Source organism: Zingiber officinale, chromosome 2A (assembly GCF_018446385.1).
Source record: "Zingiber officinale cultivar Zhangliang chromosome 2A, Zo_v1.1, whole genome shotgun sequence".
In the NCBI taxonomy this organism is placed as follows: Eukaryota; Viridiplantae; Streptophyta; class Magnoliopsida; order Zingiberales; family Zingiberaceae; genus Zingiber; species Zingiber officinale.
The window spans coordinates 166622000-166641640 of record NC_055988.1 but is presented as its reverse complement, the minus strand read 5'-3'; the positions used below and the strand labels follow the sequence as shown (position 1 = coordinate 166641640).

The 19641-nt window shown below is 34.7% G+C and overlaps 1 protein-coding gene across 4 annotated transcripts; it reads left to right on the top strand.

Moving 5' to 3' along the window:
* Positions 1–4364: 4364 nt before the first annotated feature.
* LOC122043090 (MADS-box protein SOC1-like) lies at positions 4365–14614 on the top strand. 4 transcript variants are annotated; one of them, XM_042603550.1, is made up of 8 exons: positions 4365–4500; positions 4657–4883; positions 13169–13250; positions 13596–13657; positions 13744–13843; positions 13920–13961; positions 14052–14093; positions 14252–14614. In XM_042603550.1, exons 2-8 carry the CDS (start codon positions 4702–4704, stop codon positions 14375–14377), a joined length of 636 nt encoding a protein of 211 aa, XP_042459484.1. In that variant the 5' UTR covers positions 4365–4500; positions 4657–4701; the 3' UTR covers positions 14378–14614. The 4 variants fall into 4 exon arrangements, with proteins under 4 accessions (XP_042459484.1, XP_042459483.1, XP_042459485.1 ...); XM_042603549.1 differs by having other exon boundaries at positions 4383–4500; positions 4583–4883; XM_042603551.1 differs by having other exon boundaries at positions 4465–4586.
* The last annotated feature ends 5027 nt before the right edge of the window (positions 14615–19641 follow it).

The window sequence follows — 19641 nt, the reverse complement described above, 5'->3', positions numbered from 1 at the left end:
TGTGCCAATGGATAATGCTTGGACAGAACTTTAAAAATCTAACTTCTAGCAGGACCACTATGTTTAGCCAGCACAGGTATAAACTAGATACGAATTTATTAAACCTATGTAAAAGATTTTACTCAACATAGATTTGTTATATATTTATTACTTCCCCTACCAATAAATATTTAATATAAAACTAAAACAAAGAAGAGAAATCCAAAGATTAAAAATAAAATAAAATTTATTTCAATATAAATTATGATATTGTAGAAACTTATTTGTAATGGTGTCAAAATATATAAATAGTCTACTCTATTTATTAAGATAAACTTAGTTGTTATAAGAATTTGCTATATATTTTTTTTTAAAAAAAATTATGACTTTTTTTATGAACAAATATATTAAAAAGTCATGTTGGGCCTGGCAAGCATGAGTGCCCAGCCCAACCCATTAGTCAAGTATGGAATAAGGGTCAGGCTGCTCGCACATTTGGGCAGCCCTTTTGTAGCCCCCACAGTATTGCCAAGTTCAAACTCAGATGACAAAATTGTTTCACTGGTGAGAGTCAATTCTTGCTGATTCATTTCCGGAAGGATCTCATTGTGAGCCTGTGAGGCCGGTAATGAAGGGCGCTGGGGGCGAACAAAATCAGCTTTTGCTTCACTGCGAGCCCTCTCGTGACAAACAGTTCAGGATTGGCATATGCCAAACACAATCCACAGTATGACTGGCTGAGCTAGACCATGAGTGGCCATCATAATCTACATCGTACGACCCAATTGAGACCTCTAATTCTAGAGATTGCAGGAGGTCATGGGTTTTTCTTAGAAAGCGGCCCAATGCAATATGAGATTACCAACCCATAGTAGAGATAAGATACCCAGATCATGAGACCCACGTTATACACAAGCTATCAATCCAACACTACTACAAAATGAACAGTGAATAAGAGAAAGGAATCAAGAAACCTAATTACACGTAGTAAATGAAATATTTGAGACTTGGAAGCAAAATTCCACTTACATAGTCATTAATCAAGTGTTGGTTGATTGTTTCGCTCCTCTTTTCTCATGCATGTGTATGGAGCTTCTGCATTCATTCATATATCAATCAAACATGTCAACGCCACTACAGGAACTAAAAGGATATGAAAATTAAATTACCATCAAATATAATCAGCTTGTACAATCTTCTTTGCAATGTTCCTGCAAATCAAAGGCTGCACTAAAAAGTTTTAAAGACGGACACAAGTCGGCTACGGCTGTTGTGGAGGGGATTAAAGTGAGGCCCCTCAATGCTATATGGTATTGATCTATGACAGATACCTAAGAAACAAAAACCTCTGCCAAACAAGACCAGTTTTTTTCCAGACAGTTCCATGGCAGTTCAAATAGATACAGAAGTACCACACAAGAGGTAACAGGGACACTGGCAAAATTATAGAGGTAAAAAAGCCAATCATACGCCATTATGATGCCAAATTTCAATGTGTCAGGCAGGTTTATCTAGTGTGCTTCAACCAATATGCGTGACAAGTGACAAACAAGTTGCATCTTTACAAATTGAGTCAACTGGCAGCCCAAACTAAGACATGAATTATTCATTGAAAGGCAGAACCAGAGAGGGAAGCCAGTTGAGAGAATTGAAATGTCACGCTTCCATGCAAGCTCCTCCCTTGGACCCATAGAAGCCTTCTAAAATAGTTTAAAACAACCATACGCCATTATGATGCCTAATTCCAATGCGCCAGGTGGCAATTTTAAAGGTCGTGCAACTGCAACCTCAAGGTCAACATGCGAGATAGACAACCGATAGAGAAATATATAAATGTTTCTGAAGCATCCAACCCTTTCGCAAACAGTCTCTTTGTTGTTCTTATATTTTCTCAAGCATTTTACAGGCACTTGAAATCATTAATTGAGTGTTCGAATATATGGGGAGGTTTAAGAAATCATTAATGTGTTAATATGCACAGTGATTGAAAATGGTCCAACTATAATTCTTCTCAAACATAGGACAGAAAAAAAAGTGATCTGCCGGCCGGTTGCTGAAATATAGCATCCTACTCAATTACATAATATAAGTGGAATTGAGAGGATTTATCACCATAGTTTGCAGAGGCCTCAGTTTACCTCTCTACTAAGATTATATATCTAGCATCAAAATGAAGAACAAATCTGTTCAACGCAAAAAGGTCCATAACCAGATTGTCTAATCGTGGAACAGTCAATATTGTGTTCACCGGGCTCCTACAAACACATGATGTAGTGCTCTAAAGATGTTTCTTTAACAGATAAGATCCACTTAAAAGATGAATGCTACATTATAAATGGCAAATAATGTAAGCTTGAAACACCGGTCTAGTTTACTAAAACAAAAATTTCAAAACTGCCCCTCTAAGAGCAATCTCCCAACAACTGCATCTCTTCTAGATGCAATAATACCTAGACTATGTTGAGCGAAGCAATGCAACAACATCTGCAACAATTATTTGCAAAAATTGAGATACAAGACACAAAACAAGCATATACAGTAGTTAATAGTTGATGCTATTATACTAATGTAGGTGGTAAAAGACATCTTACGCTGTACTGTTGACTTGATCCTGATGTGTGAAATAGACAGGTGAGTCACCATGCCGCTGAGAAGCTTCTTCTCACCAAGAATATGAAAGCACGTTACCATGACCATCATAGTGTGAGAGCAACTCAATAGGCACAAAGGGAACACGATATCTGCATTGTGCGAAATCGAGTAGTTAATTACAGAGGCTATACCTCTTATGAATGTCTTCGCGTCCGTTACTCTCATGAGGGACCTCACTCAAAATCCCTCGACGGAGCCCTCTGTTGTCAGATTTCTTTCTGATCTCAGATCAGGTGGGCTATCGGATAGCGAAGCACGATGCCAAACGAAGTATATATACAAAAAAACATGACGGGGACCCTAACAACGAATTAGGGTTTAATATGAACATCAAAATACGGGTCCATAGTGAAAACGAAAGTGGAGTTTATGTTGGTGATGAAATCAAAGATTCTTCGCGAGCGTGTAGATCGAGAAACAGACGGATAGATACGAGATTGGATATGGGTGGGTCGGGAGCAGTGAGGGCCTTCAGGAAACAGAGAACGGCGACTTGGATCCGTACTCGCACCAGCCAATGATTGCAAGGAAAACCTAGATCATCGATCGTCCGATAAACGTGTGAAGAAGACGAATGCTTGAATAAAAAGCAAAGCAATGCAGAAGAAGACGAGGGAGGCGTTCGATCTAGAAACCTGGGATGGATCGACGAGTTCCTCGGAGCAAAGGCGTTTATCGGCGAAGAAGAGCGACGATTTGATGAGATCATTCTCCTTTTCCGCTGGAACTCTAGAGGAAGTGGTAGTCAGCCAGGGATGCGAGCTATCCAAGGAAGACTGCTTTCGAATTTATAGCGGCAGGAAACGCAAGAACAGAGAACGAGTTCCATGGAAGTCGTGTGGGGCCCAGAAACCCGTCACAGCCATGGCCCAGTTTTGGCTCCATGGCCCACTAACTTTTCAAAAAAGAAAAATAAAATAGAGAGTAACAATCAAAAGAGTGTATTCATTAAAAATAATATTTAAAAAAAAATAAATTAAGCCTCGGTATATATCTCACCTTGTTCAATGTCACACCTCGTTTGTTCATCTAATTCAATACACATAATCTATTTATAAATTTTTTATTTTGGATAAGTTTTAGTATTTTTATCAAGTTAATAAAGATTATTTTAATTTATAATTGTATATTTGTCCAATACACATAATCAATTAAATAAATAAATTTTAATAAATAAAAATTTTCAAAATTAATAACAAATTTCTAAATAATCAAACAAGTTTAATTAAGAATTTGATAATATCTAAACGAACTAAATTAAAATCAAGCCTAAGAGATAAAAAAAACCAAATCAACCTTGAATAACTATTTTAACAGTCTAATTTATTTTAAATTCAATTAACAAGGGTGAGACGAAAGGGATTACTCCAGGAGGTTAAATGTATTTTTCAAATTGTGATGGACAAAAGTGAAAAATTAAATAAATTTTCTATTGGTAAGATAGAATTTTTCCCGTCATTAAAATTTCGGTCCGTACGGAACGAAACCCTCGTACGAGGCGGGTCCTAGTGGAGCCCATGCGGCAGGCCGATCCGTCTTCATCAATCTCATCACGCCACGCGTCGTGCATCCATTGCTCTCATATCTCTCTCTCCGACTTTGATTGGACTCCTTTCTCAGATTCCTGAACTGGAAGGAAACGATGCCGGTCCGTCACAAACACCGTTCAGGAAATCCATCCACTTAACGCGAGTCTTAAGCCGGGACTACAAAAATTATACGAATGCAGTGGTCGAAGACATGTAGTACGGCGGGTCTTCAACAGCGATGGAATGGAGTATGGTCAACCCTCCTCCTACCCTTTCCCTTCACCGCTATTTTTTTTTTTTTTTTGCCATTTGCGGGAAACGAGAGGAGGCGACAATTATGGTAACAATACGCCTCCTCCTCTTATATATAAAAAGATTTGTTTGGTTCTCAACCTCTTCTTCGTGGCTGCCTTTCTTTTTAGTTAGGTTGATCTCCACCTGCGCCTAGATGGATCGAGAGCCTCCTCCTCCTCCTAAATCTTATTTTGTCGCGTAGGGTTTCTTTGGATAGATCGGGAGGCGCAGACGGAGAGGAAGATCGATGGTGAGGGGGAAGACCCAGATGCGGCGTATAGAGAACGCGGCCAGCCGGCAGGTAACCTTTTCGAAGCGGCGAAATGGCCTCCTCAAGAAGGCGTACGAGCTCTCCGTCCTCTGCGACGCCGAGGTCGCGCTCATCGTCTTCTCCGCTCGGGGGAAGCTCTACGAGTTCGCCAGTTCCAGGTGATCGCATCCTCCCCCTCCCTCCCTCTCTCTCTTTCTCTTCAGCTTTTTTTTCCCATCTTGCTGTGGTGCTCTTTAGCTGTTGCAGTTTTTTTTTTTTTACTTCGGTGCTTGTCTTTGGGGTCCTTGTGCTTAGGGTTTGGTGAAAAAAAAGGCATTCTTACGTGCCCCGTACATAACCACGGATGCATCTTTCCTATTCTGTGCGAAGTCATCTCAGCTATGGTACGGTACTTCAATTGGCAATGGTTTGTTTTTCGATACTTCTATCAGTTTAGGAGCAATAACTTTCGCTATTAATGTATACTGCCTTTACCCAACTCGGTCTAGTTCGACTCCACTAGTTGCAGAAATTTCTCACCAATGTTTCCCTATTTAGGTATATTCATCTCTTGTTCCAAGTTGAGTCTGAGGGGGTCAAGAAATACATAGATATCTTTGCTCTCTTAGTTTTAAATTAATGTTTCAACTGACCAAATTTTTTTTGTCGATATTGCATGTTCATTATTTAGATACAGCTAGAGACAAATTTCTTTTCTGTTCTAGTATCCCTTGTAGGGCCTTCATACAACGAAAGCATATAGTAACTTGTAGAGTTGTTTCCTAATCAAGTACTATAGTTTGTACGAATCCACTCGTCTAAGGTGAAAACTTTTTGCTGTATCCATGATTAAATTCTTTGTAATATCATAAGTATAATATTAAAATAGCACTACCTGTTGGTTTTCAATGTCAACATCATTTGTATTAATTTTCTGCTTAATTATGTAATCTACCCATTCCCATCGTTATGATCAATAGTTTTCGTATCTGTGTAAAGTTGCCCTCTTTTCTTTCTGGATATGATCTTATTTAGTCTTTTTGTGATGTATAGTGATAATAGCTTTAACTTAATTATTGCTTGTTACGTCATTGCCATATCAATCTGCTTGTGCTTTAAATCTTACTTATTGCTTCTTAATATATTTTGCCTCTATTATCTTGTTTATACTTAATTATTTTACAATTTCTTTACTTTCTGATTCTTAAATTATTTATTTAAACTAATATAAAGGAGCCCATCACTAAATATCTTTATGTGCTACTTCTTCATATTTTGCTCCAAGGCTCTTGAGTTTTGCTTAGATCGATACATAAAATATTGTTTAAGAAATTATATATTGCATAAGGTGATTAATTTGATTTTTACCCTTTTTATTGGTTGATTAATGTGATATATAGATATAAATTCATGTTTCTAACACATGATGTTGTATATTATTATGATGATGATGATTTTTGTTAAAAAAAAAAAAAAAAAGAGGAACGCATATACAATTATACACTTGCTTACCAAATATACATTACACAATGACAAGACATCATATTGTATGCCTTTGGTTTCTTTTAATCTTGAATTTTTACATTAATTACTATTATATGAGTTTATTATTCAAAATTATATTACAAATAACGTTGTGCTAAATAAGAGTGTGCATAGCAGATTATATATGGAGAGAAACTTTTACACTAAAATATTTAAGTAGCACTAAAATTATATATATCTAAATGGCGAGATATTCATTTGCATGGTTGTGAATTTGTATGAGAGCTTTAGATAGTTCTATTTATTGATTATTCAGCAATTGATCAAATTGGTTAAATCAAACTGAAAGAAATTTTTTTAATCTTGGTGAGTGTTGTATGTCCATTAGGCTATTTTATTTAATTAGACCATGGAACAATCATCATACTCCTTGTATCAAAATTTTGGTCGATAATAAGAAAATAACATTTACCATGTTAGAGATGAAAATATTATAGTGAATGCGAGAGATTTCCAAAAAAGATGAGATAAAAGTTGTAGTTATGATGCAACAACTATATAAGAGATTTTATTTTTTAGACGTTTTAAAGTTTTTTTATCAAGTAAAATCATATTATTGTGTTTTTTCTACTTATAGAAAACTTGGGAAATTTAAACTTTGTTTGGAATGGGCCTATTGTAGAGCTTATAAAAACTATAATGTCTTATTTCTTTAGTTTGTCTGAGTTGTTAGTAATTTTATTGTTACTGTTTCCTCTCCGGTGTGGCATTAAATGGTGTGAGAGCTAAACTTTGATATGCTATTTTGCACATTTCATCAACACTTGCTCTTTTTGTGACTAAACCAATAGCTACTCTTGTTGCATCCCACCACTCATGAATTCAATGAACAAATTAACCAATGACACCATTGTTTCTTCCCCATTGTTCAACAACCTTTGCTTCTTCTGCCTTGCCCAATGTGCTCTTCCCTCCAATCCCAAACTTCGCCACTCCCACAACTCACCTTCCAAAGCTTCCACTCTCCTACTTCCCTCACAACTATCTCAACATGCCTGTTGCTAGAGCTCACAAATTTCTTCCCCACACTCCTCTTCACTTCCTCCACTTCCCCCTGTCTTAAGCCCTCCACCTATCTTCTCAAATACTGAAATGACACAACAGGCATGTTGTGTCATTTCATTATTGTTAGTAATGATTTCCAAGAAAGATGAGATAAAAGTTGTAGTTATGATGCAACAACCATATAAGAGATTTTATTTTATAGAAGTTTATTTAAAGTTTTTTTATCAAGTAAAATCATATTATTGTGTTTTTTCTACTTATAGAAAACCTGGAAAATTTAAACTTTGTTTAGAATGGGCTTATTGTAGAGCTTATAAAAACTATAATGTCTTATTTCTTTAGTTTGTCTGAGTTGTTAGTAATTTTATTGTTACTGTTTTCTCTCCAGTATGGCATTAAATGGTGTGAGAGCTAAACTTTGATATGCTATTTTGCACATTTCATCAACACTTGCTCTTTTTGTGACTAAACCAATGCTACTCTTGTTGCATCCCACCACTCATGAATTCAATGAACAAACCAAGGACACCATTGTTTCTTCCCCATTGTCCAACAACCTTTGCTTCTTCTGCCTTGCCCAATATAATGTGCTCTTCCCTCCAATCCCAGACTTCACCACTCCCACAACTCACCATCTGAAGCTTCCACTCCCCTACTTCCCTCACAACTTTCTCAACATGCCTGTTTCTAGAGCTCACAAATTTCTTCCCCGCACTCCTCTTCACTTCCTCCACTTCCCCTTGCTTTAAGTCCTCCACCTATCTTCTCAAATAATGAAATGACACAACATCATGTCAGTCCACCCTTTTGAGTTAATGCTAAGACTTACTCCAAGTGTATGCATGAGCCCTTCCCTAGCTTGCTATTTTGTGCCCTTGCATGTTAATTATCCTTTGTCAAGACTGAAGAACGTTGACTAACATCTCTTTACTAATCGCTAATGCTTTTGCTTAATTTGTTGGTTTAATCAATTAGATATTCAATTTATTTTTCTCACTAAATCTTAAGTTCTTATATAGTTTTTAAAAAATATTACATTAACCTCTACTTATCCTACATTATTATGCCAATTATTGTATAATTTTTATTAATTATCAACTTTCATATCAGTGATAAAATAGCATTACCACCACTATGCAAGATGTATATATTTTGTGTGATAGGTGTGATGATCTTGAGACTACATGTAACAAAATGAAGGATGTGCTTGAGGGAAATATGGCTAATGTTCAAAAAATGTAATATCCATGGATCTATAGATTTTTCTTATAATTGGATAATGACATTTGTACCCTTTTTTATGAGAAGAATATCCTAATAAGATACACTTGATAGCTTGATCTTTATCCATGGATCTATAGAATTCTTCCTCGATCTTTATCAAGGCTTCTATTGAGCTTGAATAGAAATTTATACACTTTTTTCTTTTCAACAATTTATAAATACCCGACTCTTCCATGAATGTTCTTTGCACATATCAACTGGTTGTCAATTGCGTGTGAGAGTAGTAAAATATTGGGTTACCATTAAATCTCCTTCTTCAAATTACATAGAATACTTTCTACTTCAAATAACTTTGAGGTATTCTTTTTATTTGAATAAGTTTCCTTCATATTGCTTCCGAGATTTCTCTCGATGTCCCATGTAGGACAAAATTTTCTCTATCTCATTGATCATAGAATTAATTAACCATGATGTAACCACACTGTTTTCGAAAGCTTCTAAATCTTGGGTCGTCTACCTTCGAGGTGTTGCTCCTCTACATAAATAATCATCCTTTCCTTTGCCATATATGAATATCATCACTTGGATTTGGGCTATAGAAGATAATTGTTCTCATTGAGTTTTGGTCTTGGAATGAAGGTTTGACTGTCGTCCAATATTCCACTAGGGTAGGAGACAATGAAATTTTGGAATGAGTTGATGTTAGATGTTGCGGTTGAGGAATTGAGTCTTTCTGTTGTCATTCTCAATTTCACTTTGTATGGTACGTTATGGATTGTACAAATGATCATTGCAGACGACGATTGGAGACACTGTACAAACTTGTACGCAGCATAGTTGATGTCATTCAATGCCTGCAACAGGAGAGACAATTAGAGTTTGGAGTAACTACTAGGATTGAGAGAGACAACTATGGTTGAATCTGATGCCATATTGGAAGAATGAATATCCTATAAGCATGAATATTTTTGATGAAAATATATGTAAGAAAGCATGAATATCCTATAATATTCTACACTAAGAATTAATTTCGATGCTAGATGAGGTAGAAAAGTTGTCATCCTCGTAACACTCTTCATGTGGATTATATTTGTTTGATCTTGTCAGTATCTCATTACATTATATAAGGTGAGTCACGTTGATGTGACTTTTGACTTCTGATTAGTGCAAATCAATTGTCATCTCGAGAAGAAGATGCATAAACAATAATTCCCACTTTGCAGTCTTATCTCAATCCAAGAAATGGACTATTGCTCCCCACTGAAAAGGAGGCAACAACACCTCTATTGTTGCTCATGACAGTGTACTTTTATGGCTGGAATAAAAAAAATGGAGAAAGGAAGCTGCTTGTTAAAGGGATTGTCGGCTCAAATTCAAGGAGATTATCATTAAGAAGACTTCTCCAATTCCGAAGACTCATGAGAAAAGAGGGAGAGATCAAGAGACATATTGGGTGAACCTCTAGAAAGAAGAAAGAAATCATGAGAGGAATAGGGAGGAATGGCTTGGGAGACTAAATTGGAGAAATGCTTAAATTTATCCACTGAACCAACCTTCATTCTCTAAACAGGACTAAATTAACCTAGTCCAATTTTGGTTTAACCAAAACTTTGAGTAATATTAACTGGACTAAATTCAATTTTAACCTAAATTGATTTCTTCTATATTGCCTCATTTGTAGACCAAAATACTCGCTAAGAGAGCCAATTAGAAACCAAAGATCTTTCAATTGATAAAACACCAATTAACCCCAATTTAAAATGTAACGAGATAAAATACATATATTAACATCTACAGAACAATCAGATAGTTTTTTTGCTGAAATATTTAATGGCAGAAAATCAAAAAAGTAGTCTTAATTACCTATATCATCAAAAGGTACCTCTTTTTAAAAATTATCAAATCCACATCTCATCCATAATTTTCTTTCTCAATATGCATCACCAAGTAGCTTTGACTAAAGCTCCTCCACTTTGGAGTTGTTTTGACAAAGTTGCTCCACCTTGGAGTTGCTTTGACCAAAGTTGTCAAAAGGTGGTTAGCTTGACAGCTCATATTTTTAGGGGAGAACAAAGAAGTATTTTGGGAAGACAAAAATATATGGGGGAGTTGTTTTGATAATTTTTGAAAGAGAGACACCCTTTTGGCAATATAGACTATTAGGGGATCTCTTTTGCTTTTCTACTATACTTAATTAAAGATGATTAGGTTTAACATGTCACATAATACTCGGAAGGAGCTCATGACTTGAGCAGAGGCACAGAATGGTGAAAGATGCTCGTGATTCAGGTGGATTTGATGGCCCTCTCAAAAGGCTCTCGGGCTAGCAAAAGATGATTGTGATAAAGGCAAAAATGGGGAAGCACTCACTGGCTCATGTATAAGGTATCAAAGCTTCTTTGTGCAAGTCGATGAGTGAAACAATTTTCCTTTTCCTATGACCACAGATGCAGCTCGAGATTCAAAACCATCATGTACCAAATGATAACGAGTCACAAGGGAGAATGCCTTAGAATAGCCTAACACTATAATGGATAAGATGGCAAATGTGAAATAGCGGATGGAGGAATAAATTCTCATATTTCTTGTGATAGAAGAGTATACATCTCATGCATAGTTTGTCTGATGATGTGGCAGGTATTGGTTTCTGGCCAAAACATCTATGATGGAGATTGTCCAACTAAGATTGGGTTGGGGAGACATGAAGGTTATGTTGGGTCACTATTGCTTCGGGTTGTCGATAGTCGAGATCGGAGGATATGAAGGTTGTGTTGAGCCGGTATTGCTTCGGGATATGAGCTTCATGTTGCCATTTGAAAATTTCATAGATGATAAGAGAATGAGTCGTACCATAAAATTTTGGAAAGAATAATAGAAAAAAAAACTAAGGAGACCACAGTAACCGAAAATCAATTTGGATTTATACCTAGAAGGTCAACAATAGAAGTTATACATCTTCTCAAGTAACTAATTAAAAAGTATCGGGAATAGAAGCAAGACTTACATATGGTATTCATTGATCTAAAAAAAACTTACGATATTCTTAAAAAAATTATATGAAAAATTCTATAAAAGAAAGGTGTTAGCGTAGTATATATTGAACTAATTAAGGATATGTTCTAGGATATAATGACAAGAGTGAAGACTTCAAGTGGATTAATCGAAGCGTTTCCTATAAAATTAGAGTTACATTAAGGATCAACTCTAAGTCCCTATCTTTTTACACTAATCATGGACACATCCAAGATACGGTACCGCGATGCATGTTGTTTGTAGATAATATTATTTTGGTAGATGAGACACATGAAAGAGTAAATGCCAAACCCGAATTTTGGTGGGAAATGCTAGAAGTGAAAGATTTTATGCTTAGTAGAGTAAAGACAGAATATATGAAATTTAAGTTTAGTAATGTTAGTCGTAATAAAACAATTGTTAAGATAGGAGATGACGAGTTGCCTATAACTAAGAGTTTTAAGTATTTAGTATTATTTTTTCAAAAGGATGGGGAAATTGAGAGATGTCTTATGTAAAATATAAGCGGAATGGTTGAAATGGGAAAAAAACATTAGGTGTTCTTTGTGATTGTAAAATACCTCTAAGATTTAAAGGAAAGTTTTACAAAATGGCGATTAGACTTGCACTATATTATATCGAATTGAATGTTGGGTTATGATTCAAGCACATGAGTAAAAGATGAAAGTTGTAAGATGAGCATGTTAAGATGGATGTGTGGATGTATAAGGATGGACAAGATAAGAAATGAAAATATTATAGCCGAAGTTGGGGTTGCATCTATTGAGGGAAAACTACTGGAAACATGTTTAAAATGGTACGAACATATTCTTAGATGACCAATTAGGCAATGGGAAACTATGCATATTAAACGAGGAAGAGGAAGATCAAAACATACTTGGTTAGCAATAATAAAATAAAATAAAATAAAATTTATTTAAATATAAATGATGATATAGTAGGTGATAAAGTTCAATGGCATAGAAGAATCCATATAGGCGACTCTACTAATGGGATAAGGCTTGTTCTTGTTGTATAAGAGAATGACAATCTCATTAAAGATGAGCTCAAACTTTTGAAGAAAATAAAATTAGCAATTTAATTTATAATGGAGGTACGCTAACTTTTTTTTTTTTTTTTTTTTTTTTGAGAGAGAGAGCAGTAGGTAAATCAATATTCAATAGCAATGGATCTAATGAAATCTACAAGTGAGATGGTTAGAGGTTATGAATCTAATAAAGATATTTCTTAAAGTTGATAAGACAGCTCTTACCCAATGGTAAAGAAATGTAAGATAAAATATTGAAAAAGGTACTTTTACCGTTGAGTACAGAAAAAGACACATAAGTAATGAGACATCATTGAGGTGATAACTATATCTCCCAAAAAGAGGTTAAGAAAGAACCTGAAGTGATTTCTCTGTCCTAAAGGCAAGACTTGACCACAAATTGATCTAGATCTCTACAGTATCTTATAGTTGCAATCTACAACATTTTAGTGACTTCATTAGAAACGTCTAAGATTAAGGCCGATTGATTCAACTGGTCATTGTGATTTTAGTGCGTGAACTACACAATTGGAATTTTTACATATCATCTAAGGATAACCATACATTTCAAAAGAATTATACCAATCAGAGTCATGTAGTAACCCTCTCTTTGTTTCTCTTAATTTTCAGTGTACAGAATACAATTGACAGGTATATGGCGAAAGTGAAAGAAGTTGAGATCAATAGCAGTGAAACAGAAAGGAGCATGGAGGTAGGTATTACAAGACTATTTTTTCCCATCAGTTAAAACTGGATGTTTAATTGAGCTACTTCTCATAGTTTAGATGGCTAATCCAAGACTGAAAGGATTCAAAGTTGAGTAGCTTAATTCCAATAGTGGTTAAGAATTACAAAAGAGGAAACAATTCTAGTTATACGTATACAATATTAGGATCCACTTACAACCATTTTGTCAACAAAAAAGATTCATCTACATCCCAAACAAATAAATGAATGAAGTGGTAAAAGGAAGTATTTGTGCGCCATAAGTACATTTTTAGATTACTTTGTTAATTGCTTTAATAGTCTCAAATCATGTTACCAATTTTGCAAACAGCAATGGAAGTGTGAAGCCACAAACATGTCAAAGAAGATAGAACACCTTGAAGCGCAAAAAAGGTGATAAATGTTGGCTTTTTCCTCTTTCTATAAAACTCTTGTGATTGATGCAAAATTCAATTGTCCTAAACCAGCATTTGCTGCAGGAAGCTCTTGGGTGAAAATTTGGGATCATGTTCTATCGACGAGTTGAATGAACTAGAGGCTCAATTAGAGAAAAGCTTAAGCAGAGTAAAGGGAAAAAAAGTAATTCACGACTGTCACTTGTTCAACTTTCAATATAATCAACACATCTAAAAAACTATATGTCATCTTTTTACAGAGAACAATGTTGGAGGAGCAAATTGTGCAACTAAAGGAGAATGTAAGTTACAATCATATGGTGCCGCCTAGACATATTTATGCCTGACATATTATTATCAAAATAACATTTGGTTTCACCACTCAACTCCAGGAGAAAACTCTTCTGAATGAGAATGCATCATTACGTGAACAGGTATCATAATAAAAAGCAAATTCTCTTGCATTGCATTTCAGTGTTCCACTCGTTTAACCACTACAAGTTCCTCTAACAATACAAGACTGACAGTTTGAATTACCGATAATATTTTTCCTCGACAAGAAACTTAAATCTAATGATTCATACATGTGAAGTGCAAGTCAGAACCTCTGTTGAAGCGAGCTCCTACCCAAGAAAATGGTGCATATTGTCACACTCGAGAAGAGCATTCAGAAGACGTAGAAACCATGCTGATGATAGGATGGCCAAGCAGTAGATAGGCCAAGTGATCATCATTTTACAAGAGAGTATTTGTAGGTATGTTCATGGTCGTACAGAATCTGTTTTAACTTGGGTGTCATAAGTTTATGCAAGAGCTGTATTATTCATCATTTGGTAGAAAATTCAGATCAATTCACTCATTGTGAAAAATGGTTGCAGTTGATCTTTTTTTTGTGTGTGTGTATGATAAATCTAACACATATTCCTAATTAGCCAAAGCATCTCCTTATAGCAAATATGTTGTTTTGCTTTTGTCAAAATCTTGTTTTGTAAAATCTAAGTACGAACTGACACTTAGCCTGCTAATATTATTCCACAATGATCATAGCTACCACTCATTGACTTGTTTAGAAAATGTGATAATTCTGTTTATTATTGATGGAATCTAAGGAAGTTCTTCTGTTTATTTGTTGTCTTTGTAAAATGGATACACATGCAATATTTTACCTCTCTTGTCCATTGTGCTGTCTTTGGGTGTTTCCCTGAATAATATTTGAATGATATTTGGTAGAAGCCTGGATGCTGCTTAACAATTGAATTTCCCCAGCTACCGTAACATAGTGGTGTGTTAGGTTCATGGAATGAAGGAGAATAGGAATATAACAGATAAGAACAATTTATAGGAATGTTATAGATAAATAGACAAGGGAAAACTAAAATCGGCCTGCTTAGTTCATCTAGCCGGATTCCACTAGTTTGCCCAACCCATGTCTTTGTTCAATAGTTTGCTCTGCTTGATCTATTCGGTCCACCATCTCAGCTTGCCGAGCCCAACTTGGGTTGGTAACTATTGGAGTGAATATTTCAAATTTACTAATTCATAAAAAATAGAATAATTACATTGAATGGATTGAATTGGTGCCTTAACAACATATTACTTGTTGTTAGAATAGTCTATAAATCTGATGTTGTTTATTGACCATAGTTATTTACCACATCCAAATATCCATAAACATATCAAGTAGTGCAGTTCAAAAACCCAGTGGAGAAGGCAGCAGACCTAGAGGAGGGCCTTGACACTTTCCTTTTCCTTCCTGAATTGAGAAAAAGAAGACTATTTCTGAAGCTTCACATGAGTCACCATCTTCTTCATCACATGTGAAGCGAGGAGTTGAATTAGTAAGGCCTTCTCTTTCTCTTGATGTGCTCTCTGTGCTTGTAATGTTGTCGTTGACATTGATGGATATAAATGTTAACTTACCATCAAATGGTGAAGACTATTAAAGTCTAAACAGCATGACCAACGCCGTGGAGAAGATACATGGAAGTGGTTGGGGATGTTGTGGCCTTGCCCTTGTGGGGGAACGATGCGGCCTCCTCGTGAAAGCAAGCAATAATGATCATTCTGGGGATTGTCACGTAAACAATTCAAAATTCAGTTTAGTTTAGGACATCTCCAATAATTAAATCTCTCCATAAATTTTTTTCCTTTTTTTTTAGTTTTCGATATACCACATCAATGCCACATCAAAAATGAAAAAATCTACTATTCTCTCCACAATCAAAAAATCTCCATACAATTTTTTTATGAGTCCTACATTATAAATCACATATCTTTATTTATTATTTTTTCATTTAATTTCTCTATATAATTTTTATTTAATATTTAAATTATTTCTCATCTTTAATTTAATTTATTTTAATTTTTAATTAATAAATTAATGAACTTATGATTGTTAATTTAATTTAATTTATAATTTTTATTTAATATTTAATTAACTTAGGAATTTTAATTTAATTATAGTCATTTGTATTTTTTTTAATTTATCACATATATTTATTTTCAAAAGAAAAATGAATAATTTAACTATTATATGAAATATTTAATGGTTTTAAAAAGTCAAACATGCAATATTATTTTTTCAATGATTAATAGCTCCATCTTCAAGAGAAAAAAACAGATTTGAAAAATCAAACCTACTCTTGAACTAAAAATCTCAAAGTTTATCTCCATATTCATTAGAGTTTTTTTGTTGAGCTTTTTTAACTTTACAAACTTTTTAAAAAGCTTGCATTGGAGATGCTCTTAGTCCCATAGCAAAGTGCAATTAGGCCATGCAACGGATAATCAAAGATTAAAAATTTAAATTTCAGCTAGGGTAAATGTAGGCAATTTTTCTTACAGTTAGAAATAGATAGTAGAAGCGACAACGGTGCTACTGATGAGGCATATGCCTCGGTCCATAGGGAGTAGAGACCTAGGTTAGATCCTACAGTCGAATCTTGGAGTAAGTGAGAATGTCGCCTTCGCGAACACGCCTCTGATCCATTTCCTATTTTGGCCCACTTGCATAGTTGTGAATTTAAACAAGACATTAATATTTTGTGTCATTATGTTTATATATTAATTAATTAAACATATTAATATTATTAAATTGATTTAATTTTTTACCTCTAAACCTAAACTTCTTGGTCATCTCCTTCCTTCTCGATGCAAGAAATTATCCTAAACTTGTTTTCTGTTTAACAAAAAAGTTGCAAGGTAATGACGTAGCCGCTATCGCTACCTAGCGTGGTAGTGACGTGGCAACCTCCCGAGTAGTCGCTACCCTGCTAAGCAATGATGTAGACACTACCTTATCAGGCAATGACGCGATTGCTCATGAATCAATCGCTTCTCCATCAGTTATGATTGTGACTATAGAGAAAGTTTTACTACTCTGATAATTGTGAAAAACAAATTGTACAATCGAATAAATGAGAATTGAATAAATGATAATTTTATTGCCTAAAATATTATTGTCTAAAGAGAGGATGATATATTTTTCACAATTGATAATGAAACTATTATACATAAGTTTTAAATATAGGTTTGAAAAGAATCGTCATAAAATAATTATTTTATGATACTTTATAATTATTATATTTTTTTATTTTCTATTTTATTAAATATATTATATGGTAGAAGGGGTGCATTGACACATTGTTAGCATTGACACATTGTTAAAATTATTATTGTATGAACTAGAGATCATAAATTTGAATCTCCTTTTGTAAAATTTTATAATTCATACTGTACTTATTAATTATATTATATTGCCGACTATTTTAAATCAATATATAATTCCACCCCCATGGTCAATGACATAATGAATTGTGAATCACACCTCGTGCGACTACGTACACTATATTTGACCTAATACTAATAAAAATATAAACGAGTTGAATTGAGTCTCAATCCAAAAATTTTATTGAGTTTAAGTCAAGATTGAGTTTTTTTATCGTGCTCCATTAATGATATTGTTGTTCTAATTTAAATGTTTATTTATACAATTTATATTTTTTTATTTTAACTAAATTATAAATATTTTAGAATTATAAATATTCATAAAATTGATGTATTTAATAAAAATAGATTTATAATTAATTTATTAACCTCGTTCATAAATATTAATGAAATAAATTTATTAATGTTCAAATTTATTTATTTTATGAATATCTCAAAAGTCAACTTCAGTATATTTAAATAATGTTTCAGATCATAAATCTTAAATCTTAAAATTATCAAAAGAACAAAAAATATTTTTATTTTAGTCGACTAGGCCGAAAGCGCATAAACCCCAAACAAATCCAGTCTATGGGCCTTCCTGGGCCGCATTTCGTATTACATCCCTCTGAGCGATGACCATTTCGCCGGAACAACCAGCCTTAAATTCCTACTGAATTAGGGCTTCCAGTGGATCGCCTTCCCGGTCGTCCCCCGAACCCCTGAAGGACAGCTGTGATCCCAATCCCAGATCACGTACGCCGAGAACATACTCCAGGTACCTGGAATCAATCTACTGGCGTTTGTTTTTTTTTCCCGATCCGTGCCAGAAGAAGTTTTCTCGAATAGGTTTTTGTGGAGCAGTTGGAATCTGCTCCGATTTCACTTTGTTGAATGAGTAGCGCTTTGAATCTGCCTGCTGATCCTTAGGGTTATGGAGAACAAATGGGATAAAATTCACACAATGTGGTTGAGTTTCTGATGAAATCCTTGTAAACTCAAGCAAGCCAATCTTTGTCTTTAAGATCTTTATAAATTCCTTGCAAGCTTCTTGTTTAATCCATGAGCAGTTGCCCATTGGATTATAGCAGAAATCTGTTATCAGCTTGAGTTCACTTTGTTGTGAGAGTGGTCCTTTCCAATCTTCTTCATGCTGATCCATAGGTTTATGGAGAACAAATGGAATAAAATTCACACAATGTAGTCAAGTTTCTGATGAAGTCCTTGTAAACTCAAGCAAGCCAATCTTTGGCTTTAAGATGTTTATAAATTCCTTGCAAGCTTGCTGTTTAATTCATGAGCAGTTGCCCATTGGATTATAGCAGAAATCTGTTATCAGTTTGAGTTCACTTTGTTGTGAGAGTGGTCTTTTCCAATCTTCTTCATGCAGATCCATAGGTTTATGGAGAACAAATGGAATAAAATATACACAATGTTTCCAAGATGATGATGCAATGCAGTCCTTACAACCTTACTGTTTAATCTTGTAAACTCATCAAATTCAATCTTTGGCTTAAGATGTGTATAAATTCCTTGAAAATTTACTTTTAATCCATGCCTTAAGAAGTTTTCTTGATTAGGCTTTTGTAGAATAGTTGCCTGTTTGATTATAACAGAAATCTGTTATCACTTCGTCGAATGAGATCCTTAGGTTTATGGAGAACAAATGGAGTAAAATCCACTCAAAAAAAATCCAATCTTTGGCTTTAAGATGTGTCTATAATTTCCAAGGGAGCATTCTAAGAATAAGGCAAGAAATCATGATTTTAATGATTTTCTTGCCAATGAGTAGAATTTGAATTCTTACCTACTGATACAGGATTGAAGTTGTATGGTGTGTTAAGAGATCATAATGAATACCCAAAGGTGAGTTGTATCAGCATGAATGCAAAGTCATGCCGAGAATAAGCTCAGTAGCTGCAAAGTCATGTCAGTTGTTTGGGTGCAATGCTTTCTAGTCTAAAATTGTGTTGTCTAAGCAAATCCTTGGACTTTCATGATGCGCACAACACTTGCAATGCATTGTTTTGTATTTTCCATTCGTATTTCATTGTGGAACGCACACTGTTTGTTTCATCATGAATATATGGTCCGAAGACATTTGAGTCATAGGTCATTCCTTCTAGTATTTGGTCTTGACCTACTGTGGCACTACCCTTATCTTATTTGTGATTGCCAAGTTGTAGCTGCCACTAGTGGTTTATCCATTGGTACCTAACTTTAAGCGCACAATGAGCATTACTTTGTTCAGGCAGCGTTATGTTTACCTCGTCGGAA